At 40.8% G+C, this 12,124-nt stretch overlaps 1 protein-coding gene across 5 annotated transcripts in view; it reads right to left on the reverse strand.

Annotated features, from left to right (window-relative positions):
- MALT1 (MALT1 paracaspase) overlaps positions 1-12,124 on the reverse strand; it is a 39,229-nt gene that overhangs the window by 9,949 nt on the left and 17,156 nt on the right. For 4 of the 5 annotated variants that reach the window (XM_081881439.1, XM_081881436.1, XM_081881440.1 and 1 more), the window contains exons 7-11: positions 9,651-9,683; positions 9,237-9,263; positions 8,186-8,218; positions 4,315-4,518; positions 786-963 (exon numbers count right to left, since the gene is read on the reverse strand). In XM_081881439.1, coding sequence (XP_081737565.1) covers positions 786-963; positions 4,315-4,518; positions 8,186-8,218; positions 9,237-9,263; positions 9,651-9,683 — 475 coding nt within the window. The remainder of the gene's footprint in view (positions 1-785; positions 964-4,314; positions 4,519-8,185; positions 8,219-9,236; positions 9,264-9,650; positions 9,684-12,124) is intronic. The other variant, XM_081881437.1, reaches the window with a different exon arrangement.

Below are 12,124 nucleotides of genomic sequence, written 5' to 3' on the forward strand. Positions count from 1 at the left end.
AGATTCAGGCCTGCCTGAAGCAATGTTTTATTTTGAAATCTTTTAAATAATATTTCAGTTTCCTGTTAATTACGTTGCTTTGAATGTATGCTTTATATCTGACTTTCTTCAGCAATGTTTTATTTTGGATTGTTTTATTTGATGTTTCAGTGTGTTGTAAACTGCTTGGGAGATGTTTTCTTAACAATATAAAGCAGTATAGAAATGAAACGAATAATAATAATAGCCCAGGAAAGTTGGGAGGGGCTTGAAGTAAAAGCTGTTATCACTTCCTAGCTAATATTCCCTACTAGCTGGGAGGAGGAAGAGCAGGGAAATACTGTCAAGGCAAGATCTTAGAGGGGGGAAATGCCAGCCTGACATTCCACCTTCCCAGTCAATAGGATGTCAGCTTCATCTGTTAGAAAGGAGCTTTCAGTATTTTGAACAAGCTACCCAACTCTGCTTTCATGTGGTAATCAAAACACTGTTTTTTTCTGAGTGGGAAGAAAAGAATTTTTATCTGAACCACCGTTATCTGGATTGTGTCTCATGCCCTCCTTTGTTCCCAGAGACTGACCCAACAAGGCAAACATGACCATGTAGCAAGTTTATTTTATTCCCTGTTATTTTGCTTTCACTCTCCCAAGCCTGGAGAAGAAAACGGAAAGGTTGTGACACTTGCATACAGATGGTTGAGTTAATAAAAGCTAACCTCTCAGCTGTTCCATTTGCCTGTTTTTCTAGCGCCAACATGGCTTCTTGAGCCTTGATCTACTAGGGAGGTGATGAAAGCAATTACATACCTTTTCCTGCACATATCCAGTAAAAATACATTGAGGCCAGTATCCTTTTCTTGCATCCGTTTGAGAATATTTTGTACACACAGACAGTTTGCTGCTCGATAGGGATTTGGGGCATCTATAGGAACCATAAAACTATTACCATAGTTTTCGTAGCCATGGCCAGCATAATATAATAGCCCTGGGGAGAAACAATACACACAGTTAAAATAGCTTTTAGCGATTATATTAAGCAAACTAATTCAATTAAATTAAGTTGCAAAGAAAACAAGAATAAGGCAGTTTTCTATAGTCTTAAAATCACACTTGCCATAAGTGGGGCAGTGGATTTACTGCAAGCAGATGCTGAATGTACTCCAATCTCCCCATTCTTGGAATGAGGTGAGCAACAGCCTTGTGCACTGCAATACTCAGATAGTGACACATTTTTACTATAAAACATACTATACAACATACTGAAGTGAGGAAAGCAGCAGCTGCGAATTTATGTTTTGCACTTTGCACTGCAAATGACACTTTTCTGGGAGTAACCAGGTGATCATGGTGAGCACAAGTCCTTCTGGGTATGGAGGTAAGCCCACCAAAATGCAGAAAATTTGGGGTAGGGAACCTATGTTCCTTGAGATGTTGTCGAAGTACAACTCCCATCAGCTCCAGCTAGCATGGCCAATGTTCAGGACTAATGGGGGTTGTAGTCCAGCTAGAGGGCCACAGGTCCTCTACCTATCCAATCAGAGTCATGGAATTGTAAAGTTCAAAGGGACCCCGGAGGCTCATCTAGTCCAACCCCTGCAATAAAGCATTATTTCATGTTCCACAAACATTCAAAGGACACTACTCAAAAATGCAAAAAAACAATACAGGAAGCATCCAATCATGTGAAAAAAGAAGCTGGAAAGAACGAATCTTCGAGGCAATTCTCTTTTTGTTCACTACTCAAAAGAAAAAAGCAAGCAATGAAAAAAAGAAGCAATGAAAAGAAAACTCAAAAGAAAAAAGCAAGCAATGAAAAAAAGAAGCAATGAAGCTGGAAAGAACGAATCTTCGAGGCAATTCTCTTTTTGTTCACTACTCAAAAACTGTAAAGAACTAAGAACCAGACCTACTTTGGGCTATAACAGCAAAACTAGGGCATTCTGGCACAGTGAACGAGCATCATCCCCACTGTTAAAACACAGACCAGGAGCTGAGTGCAAAAGTGTTACATGCACACAGAGAACTGGGTTAAATAAAAACAAAAGAAATACAAGAATAAAATACAAGTAAAATTTCCTTAAAACTAGTTTGGGGAAACAAGGCAAAAACCACACTAAACTATATATCACACACAAAACTAAGTGGTGTACAAACAGATAATTAAAATTAATTCAGTCAAGAATCCAGGAAAGCTTGAGTAAACATGTGTGATTTAAGAAGGTATTTAAAGGTTACTACTGTCTACCTTCCTTGAGCGCCCCCCAGGGGAGGGCATTCCAGAAGGTGGGCGCTCCCTTTACCAGGGGAAGTGGTGGTCTGCTGAGAACTGCAAATAGGGAAAAGGTGTTGCTCTCAGGTCCTATTTATGGGCTTCCCATAGGCATCTGGTTAGCCATTGTGAGAAGGCTCGACTGGATGGGCTTTGGCCAGATCCAGCAGGGCGCTTCATGGGTATTCTGGTTGCAAGTTGCCTAAGGTTTCAAATGTCAACAACTTTAGTAGCTAATAGCCAGTGCATTTGTTTCAACTGCTGAAATATGTGTAAAGCTGGGTATTCCACCAAGCATGCATTAAGACAGACCATCAGATAGCTCACTATTTTGAGCTAATTACTTTTCAGTACTTTGTACTCCATTTGGTTAACACTTGCACTTTTTTATTTGAAAGAAAAGATGTACTTGGGATAGAAAGTTTTGTGAACAAAAAGAGAAAAAAACCTGTATGCTTTCAAGATGGCGGCAGTAGCGGCAGTGGCCTGTGAGGCCTCGTGGTGATGGCAGGAGGTGGCGGCAATAGTAGTGGCAGCCGGCAAGGCCTCATGACGACACAAGCAGGGGAGCTTGCGAGGCCTTGCCATGGTGGCAAGAAGTGGTGGCAGCCTGCAAGTCCTCCTGGCGGTAGTGGGAGGTGATGGCAAAAGCTGTGGCAGCTTGCCTCAGCGAGGCCTCGCAGGCCTCCTCTGCTTCTGCCACTGTCTCCTGCCACCACCGCAAGGCCACCACTACTGCCACTACCATGACAAGGCCTTGCAGGTTGCTGCTGCTGCTTCTGCTGCCAACAACTGTCATGGCAAGGCCTCGCAGGCTGCTGATTATTGTGCCACTGATGCCAGGCTGCTGCTGCTTCTACCCCCTCCCCCGCCATCATTGATTCTGCCGCTGCCACTGCTGCTTAGTAGGCCTGCTGGCAGTCCCAGATTATTTATATTCATTGTGACTCGTCACTCTACTTTATAGATTGTCCTGACTACCACCATTTGGTAGCCAAATCCAAAAAACAAAAGTCTCATTTGGATTCTTTTTGGCTCATTTATCCATTTTAGACCCTTAAGCAGTTGCCAAGACATTGTTCTGTTCGCCTCTGTGTAGTAGTTCCTTCCTTATTTCAAATATCGTGATATATCAATATATTGTGATGTTCAGCTGGTGATATATCACAATATTGAAAACCAGTTATCGCTCAGCCCTAGTTTACGTGGTTTAGATGGGTGTGTAGAATTTTAGATGTGGAAAGAGTGTTCAGATTGTGCTGTGCTATCTTCTGGAACTCTAAAATATTTTGCTACAATGGAAAAAGACATCAATAAAAGGGAAAGTTGAAGTCAACATATTTTGGTGTAGTCTGTGATTCGAGACGTCATCAGTGCCCAGCAGTAAATCTATAGCTGAAACTGACCCAAAGATGCCCGACAAGCTAGCACTAAAAAAAGGGAATGGGAAAGTATGCTGCCGTCAGAAAGTCTGCAGGCACTTTTGCTGCTCCAATAAATCTTCCTGTCATTGTGACCCTTTGGCTCAGGCGTATAAAGGGTGGAAGACATTCTGAATGTCAGTCCAGCCAGCACAAAATGAGACAAGCGTCAGTCATCTGATCAATAAGAAATTCTCAATATGGGCTGCTTTGGGAAGAAGGGCAGGATAGAAATTAAGTAAGTAAGTAAGTAAGTAAGTAAGAAAGAAAATATTCAGTAACTTCCCCTTGTTGCTGTAACTTCATCTGACACCTGTTGCCAATTTAAACCACTGCTTGGCCCCACAATAATAATTTTTCATGAAAAATAAATATTTGGTGTTATTAAGAGTTTATGGCAGCTTCTTATGTTTGGTCTCAATAATGTTCTAGCTTAACATAACATATCTGTCTATGTATCTTGGAGTGCATCTCAAATTAATGGATGTTGCATTTTCCAGTTTTTCAGGGACCAAAAATTATATAATGGTTACATAATATACAGGGGTCTACTGAGAGCATGGGATAAGGTAATTTGGAAATGGAAATATTTAAAAGGTACATTCTGACAATCAATTAGACAGGCTATCATGCTACTAGTTCTTACCATATACTCCTTTGTCCAGCAGCAATAAGAACTCATCTACCGCATTCCGCATCTCAGGTTCAGTAAGATCCAGCAAAGAAACCACTTTGAAGTCCAGTTGCCTCAGCAAGTTGGTCAGCTCATAAACATCCACTAACGGAGCCTTGAGCTTAGGGTGATTATAATAGTTCATGTTTCCCATCAGCAGCGCTACTTTGTCTACCGCTGCAAAAGCAAAAGCAAAAGCAAAAAAACATGACAGGACTTTTGTAGGACAGCATTTTCAGAGTTGGGCCATGGGATGCGCCATAGTCAATATTATTATCATCTCTTACACGTTGAGTACTCCCCATGTTGAAAGGGTTTGTTATGTCTTATAATGAGATATTCCAGAGTGGTGGAGCACAAGGAGTCTAAACTAAGTTACCATAGTCACTGCTTCTGCTAACCATAGTTTATTACCCAAATCATGGCTTGAACTTCCAAGTGTATAGGAAAACCATGATTTAAATGTGCTTAGCACTCTTTAGGTGTAATGGCTCCAGGAGGTGAAGCAATGAATTGTCAATTCAGACACTATGCCATAGCATAGGTAGCACAATCTGTAGTTTACAAGCCACTTCAAATCATGGTTTGGCAAATCACAAACCATGGTATACCAATTGAGACAACGTACAACACCATTGTTAAGCATATTCTACCATGGTTTGCCAAGTTATTAGAACTGAGAATATTAGGTATTGATAGCTCCTTTAAAACTGTATATTTATCTAGTCAGTTTGAAATAAATGCTTTTCAAAAGAACCACATACTTTATTTATCATAATAAGATTTGACAGCTTTCCTGGAACTATCATGAGCTGATCTCTTTAACTTGGACTTAATTTACTGTTTATACTTGTAGCTTTAGAAATAAACAGATCATTTATAGATGAAATACAATCTGCCAAGCTCTATCACAATGAAAGCCATTTTAGAGAGACAGTTACAAATGACTGCACACTCTCAAGGTTTCAATGACCACTTGTTTAATGGGTTGGTACAACACAGAGTCATTAATACAGGTCTGTTTACACTGACAGCAAAATATCTTTGAGCTGTTCTTATCCCAAGAGAAACTTTGTAAATTAGTGAAACAATCTGCAGACTGCCTGCCTTCTTATAAGCAGAAGACAGCAAAAATAATTGCTTCAATTTGAGAATTCAAAACTAACTTTTAGTCAAAGTATGCCTATTATAATCAATTGACCTAATTAGTTATGGTCATTAAATTCTGAGTAAAAGTTAGTTGAATACATTATGCATTTGTTCTTTCCTTGCTTCCTGAAACTTAGAACACAAACTCCAAATTCTAAGCTCCACTTTGCCTAGGAAGTTTAAAGCCCTTGTGTTTTCAAATTCAGTTTTCTTAGCTATGTTGGCAGACTTTCAGTAGAGTAGATTCCAGTGCACTGACCTGATCATATACAATTCAAAACCTGCATCTATTCCATATAAACCTTTACCAGTAAGATGATGTAGTTTTCTGCACTACTACCTCTGAAAGGAACAGAAAATCTCGGCATGCAATTTCTGTCCCATATATCATTTTTCTGATGCGCTGAAGGGGGAAATCACCAATAGAACCATGGTTCTGTGCACAGCCTGTGTATTGCCTATGTTCCATCTCTACGCTAGATTGTGGTATTCTAGTCTACGTATTCTCCCCCTCTCATGTCATATGTAACTCTACCATTTGTGGTGGAGGCAGAGGTGTATTTGTAGAGTCTACTGGCCCTGGGAAGAAGAGATTTGAGCCTACTGCCGCTGAGAAACTATTTAACTGTGGCTGCTCCACTTTCTCTCCTGCACAAAGGCCTTCAACTCACAGCTCTGACTTCACTGTTAGGTTAGGCTAGCTCAGGTTAGGTTAGGCTAGCTCATTTCACAGAAGTTGCAGGGGGATAGGGGATAGCAGCTAACATGTAGCCTTGTGAACTTTCTTTTCTTAAATGAAAGCTCAGAGTCTTGCTAGTGTTGCAAACGCCACCCCTTAAAATAAAGCACCCTGGACATTTGCCCCACTTGTCCTCCCATAAATATGTCTCTGGGTGAAGGGTGCACAAAGGGGGAGGGAGTTATCTATCGGAAACTAGAGGAGAGTAGGTTGGAACATTTTCCCCAGTGTCCTAGTGTTCTTTCTCCCTGCCCCTAAACCATGTAATTACAACAGATGTCTCTCCCCACCATGCAGCTATCATCTTTGATCAGAGCTTAAGGAGTGGGGGGCAAAGGAGAGGGAAGGGAACACAGTTGCCCTGCAGGCATTCTGGTCACCTTTCTTTCAGATCAAAGGCAGGCTTATCCTTTTGTGCTACACTTCTAGGCACAAGTCCACACTTTTCTTGGCCCCAGAGCTTTCTGTGCAAAAACAAGCTCCTTACTGCTGAATTGGAGCAAATGACAATCTATGGATTCAGCAACAATCACGCTTTGGCTTAACCTCATTGGATATGGTACATACCCTTACCACCCTGAAGTGATGCATAAACTGTTAGACTGTGGAATAAGCAAGGAGTAATCTGTGTGCAGCATTAAAGAGCATGTTTCCATGGGGAAAGTGCCGGGACCAAAAAAAGAGAGCTTGAATACAGAGCTTTAAAGCACATACCTGTGACCAGAAAGCATGGGGCAAAAGCTAAGCATGCATGAGCCCTAAATGCCTTATCCAATACTGAAAATGTCAATCATGCTATCTGGGTGCCCAGCAGGTAGATTGCTGCTGGATGGTCCCTGCAGAACCAATGCCCAGAAAATCTGATGAGGTACTAATACTCAATCAGTAGCAGCAAGTCTAGGCAACTTCATTCCATCACAAGAGATAAATTTGTACAGCTTAACTGGAGCAGTCCAGCAGCAAGCGTAATATACTTCCCCACCGCAATGACCTTTCTCATGCAGCATGGAAACGCTGTCATCACGCAAATGGTTTGCATTTTGCTGTGCTAACAGAATGAGCTGACCTTTTGTTGCACAGGTCTATACTTTAATCTCTTTTATCGAGAAAGTTCTATGCCAAGAAAACAATCTAATTCCAGCCGAAACTTTCCCAGGAGGGGTTCAAACACCCTCTACAGGAAGCCAAATCTCACGTTGGGCAACGAAGCAAGAAATTTACCTTGCCTGCAAAGAAACTGAAGAGACATTGCTTAATTTAGCCATTAGGAGTTCTACAATTAAAACAAAGCAGTGAAAACCCACTGATGTATTTAAGCCCGATTTCTGACTCTTCACAATTTTACAGGTCTTTTTCTCTTTCCCAATTTTCAAAGAATTATGAAAGCACCAACAAAAGACCCACATGTATTTCTCAGCAGGGCAACACTATTTTAACTGGTCATTTAATAACATCTGTGGAGAAGAATTTACTACTATTAAGCAAGAGTGCAAAATGGGTGTGTGCAATCCAAAGCACAGAGGACCTAATGCTTCATGTACTACCACAAAAACCAAACAATGCTAATAGATTTTGGTTAGAGTACAACAGATATTTATTAAACATGAAGGTCTGGGTTGTTGTTTTTTTGTACCACCTACTCAGCACAAAAGGGGAATTCAAGAAGAAATATTACAGCATACAGCATTTTTTTTCTTTTTTGGTTCACAAAACTTTCTATCCCAAGTACCGGTAAATCTTTTCTTTCAAATAAAAAAGTGAAGTGATACCCAAATGAATGACAAAGTACTGAAAACTGAGAGATCAGCCTCCCCCCAATCTAGTCCTCTCTAGACCAGCCATCCAGCATGGCCAGAGTTATATATTATGGGAGTTATAGTCCAAAACATCTGGCAAGCACCAGACTGGCTGCTCTGGATTATAGCCATGTTTCTAAAGAAGAATTTAATTACTCACCAAATTGCCTTTCAGACAACGGTTCTTTAAGATCTGTTAAAAAAAAATGAATGAAAAGGTTCACTCTGTTGTCAACATATTTTGCAAATGAAAACGTTCTTCAGCTTGGATCCTACATGTTGTTTACATTTTAAATACATTTACATCATTTTTCTCATACACAATGTGGTTTGTAGATTTTTAAATTCTATTGATTACATTTGTAAACCCCCCTTCATCTGAAGATCTCAGGGTGGTTCACAGAATTTTCATATATTCTAATTTCTAGTACAATTTAAAACCAAACAGGCTACAATCCTGAAAACTTGCAGTACATCACCATCCAATCCTCTTATGTTCAACCATGTTGCAAGATATAAATTTGCAATATAGCACTGGTGACAGACAGAGGGATTCTGCTTGGGGGAGATGGGAGAGTAAGCCTCCGTTGGTGTAAACTACACAGAGATGTGAGATAACCAACCCTTGTCTCCATGCTATATAAAAGGATGTTTTACTACTACTGCACTGCTTGCAATATCAAGGCACAGAAAATATTCTATGCAAGCAATGTATAATTCCTAATGATTCCATTCCTATGCACGTAACCCACCGAATATATAATGTGATGGAGTATTTTGGAATCTACAGTAGTGCTTGGCAAAAAGCAGACATGTGCTCCTTTAGCCAGAGAAGGATTGACATGACCTTTTGGGGAACAAAATGCTTGGCACAATCCCTAATGGAGTCATTATTTGATACCACAGATTTACCAAACACCCAATGGGTGTCATCGTACCTATTTGACATTAGGCCATTCAACGCTACATCATTAACTCCATGCTAACTCAAGCAATGAGACAGATTCAGTTTTATACCACCTTTCCCAACTATATTCTAGAAAGGCTTATGAATGAACAAACTATGGCTGACATGCACGTGAACAGGTGGTCTTGAAATGACAAACTCAAATCTAAATTTGGTTGTTTGGTCTTGTGCTCTTTAGCTTTTAAGTCCTTTTGATTGTTTTATGTTTTTACTTGCGCACAATTAAAAAGTATGTTTTACTTACCAGGCCCTCCAAGGCCACTTAAGTCCTCTGAAAAAGAAAATAGAAACTGTAACAAATATGTATTTGAGAAGCATGTTAACAGAGAATCAAGAGCAGGATTTTGCTACATCTAACAAAGTCAGAGATGGAAGGAAAGTAATGTTTACTGATAACATTTCATGATGATCTCTTTAACATGATAAACAGATAAAGCAGCTCCACCTTCAGAGTGAAAGAAAAAAATATGCAGTGGAAGTTGTAAGGTAGAAATGAGAAGCTCATGCATAAATATGAGATTATGTTACATCAGCTCTGTAGATAGCATTATGGTCCAACACAGTGCACAATTCTATTTTAGCGATAGATCCCATAATCTCCTGAATTCCCAGCATACAGAATTCATCAATAAGCTCTACAACATTTGGCTGAGTTTACCTTCAGAGCATTCTACTGCAATAGATTTTCCACCTTGAGATTTAAGGAAAAAAGAAGAATACTGAAATGAAGTTCTTGATTGCATTTATGACAATCATGTTTTATAAAGAAAATGTAGAATCCAATGTAGCGTTAAGGCAATCATTCTGTTTGGCTGCTACTATACATAATTTTGAACCTTGTGTTGATATACACAAGACAGCATGCTGTCAAATTAATCCTGCATGGAATCATGTAACTAATCACTTCCAAAATGTGCTCAAAAACCTCCAGTCCAAGGGCAAACAAGCCATCCAATAGGACCCTACAGATAATCCTGTTGAGATCACAGCATGCCACAAATAGAAATCAAAAGAACAAGCACATGTACATCAGACCTGGGGAACAGCCCGCCCCCCCGCTCTTGGATTCCAACACATGTCAGCCCCAGCAACTTTTCCTCAGTCTAAGAACGGAAACTGAACAGTGGAAGGGCACCGGCAGCGGGAGGCCTCATTAGGGAAAGCGCACCTTGGTTTAAGAACGGTTTTGGTTTAAGAACGGACTTCCGGAATGGATTAAGTTCGTAAACCAAGATACCACTGTATTTATTTTTTAAAAAATATTTATATATCACCTTCTCACAAGTAAGTAAGGCAGCCAAGACACACGTTGCAGAGGAGAAAAAACCCAACCTCCATTCTGTAGCAGATGCATCATTGGTCTACCTATTGACATTCTCCATTGCACAGCCAGACAGCAAGTTACAACATACGACATATAAAAAACTTGCATCCATATGATCAATCTTGAACTAAAGTTCTTGTTCATAATCACTTAATGTCACCTCCTAAGTCAAATCCTATGTTGATTGTGCCTGCACAGTATATACAGACACATAATACACTGAATTATAAGCCTCCTTTTGTGGTTAACATTAAATGAAAGCAATAATGAAGAAAACTGTTTTAATTCAGTGAACTGCACATTAGTTTTTTAGGCGGTCCCGACTTGACTACTCAGAACAGCATGAAGGGATTATGGCACCAATCACATACACACTTTTCATGAATGTGAACAAGTCTTAGGAACTCAAATTAACTTTTGTTATACAGTAATAGGTAGCAGACTTAGAAACTTGATAAGTGATGTAGAGATCCTATCTGCTAATCTGAAGCATCAAGTTTCTCATATGCACATGATGCTGCTGGCAAGTCTAACTATTTCTGAAATGAGTAAGCTTGGAGGTTAAGCAATTTAGACAAGGTCATAAACTTGTGTAAGTGAAAGAGGATCATGTCAAAAATCTTTATTATACCGTATTTTTTGCTCTATAAGACACACTTTTTCCCTTCTAAAAAGTAAGGGAAAATGTGTGTGTGTCTTATGGAGTGAATGCAGGCTGTGCGGCTAAGCCAGTAGCTGTGCAGCGCTCCCTCTCCCTGTTCTAGCTTCTGGCTTAGCTGCACAAAGCCTCCGCAGGGCAGCGGGATGAAGGCACCCCGCTGCCCTCCGGAGGCTTCACAGGCTGTCCCAGGAGCCAGAACAGCGAGACGGAGCACTGCACAGCGCTCCGTCTCGCTGTAATAGCTTCGGGGTTAGCGGCGCAAAGCCTCCGCAGGGCAGTGGGGTGCCTTCATCCCGCTGCCCTCTGGAGGCTTTGCGGGCTGTCCCAGAAACCTCCGCAGGGCATGGGGATGAAGGCTCCCCGTGCCCTGCGGAGGCTTCACGCAAAGCTAGACCAGCTATCCCATCAGCTATCCCAGAAGCCAGATCCCTCTTGCTGTTCTGGCTTCTGGGATTCAGACATTTTTTCCCCTTATTTCCTCCCCCCCAAACTAGGTGTGTCCTATCATCTGGTGCGTCCTATAGAGCAAAAAATACGGTAATTGCAAGAGTGGCTGCTATGGTGGTGTTCAGCGTCAAGAGGTTGAGCCTGAAAGGTTTCATATGTTAATTTTCTTTGGGTCAAGTTTTGAGATGTACACAGCGTATCACAGCATGTCCCAGAAAAAAAGTGTCATGCGAATCATATGTGATCCAACTTCTCATTAGTAGTTCTTGATGTTTATGTACTGAACTAGATTATTATTAGCTGCTTTCCTCGAAAAAGTGACCCAAAGTGATTTACAAACACAATACGAGCACTAAAGCAAAGTATAACCCCCCAAAAGCAATAAAACCTAAAAATACAACTATGCATATAAAGCCCATGTGTTACAGGTCCTGCCCCATTAAAAGAAGCTGCAAATACCTGAAACCCTTCAAATCAAGGGCCAAAAGCCCAGATTAAAGAGAAAGATTTTGCTCGGCATCTAAAATTAAAGATGGGAGAGCATTCCACAAGTAGGGAGCCACCACTGAAAGGCCCATTCTCATGTTGCCATCCTCCAGGTCTCATGCAGAGGGGACACATGAAGAAGGGCATCAGATAATGATTACAGGGTCTGGTTCAGTTCCTGTGGGGAGAGCGGTCCTTGGGGTATCAGGCTTTA

This window comes from Podarcis erhardii, assembly GCF_964252035.2.
Source record: "Podarcis erhardii genome assembly, chromosome: 11".
In the NCBI taxonomy this organism is placed as follows: domain Eukaryota; kingdom Metazoa; phylum Chordata; class Lepidosauria; order Squamata; family Lacertidae; genus Podarcis; species Podarcis erhardii.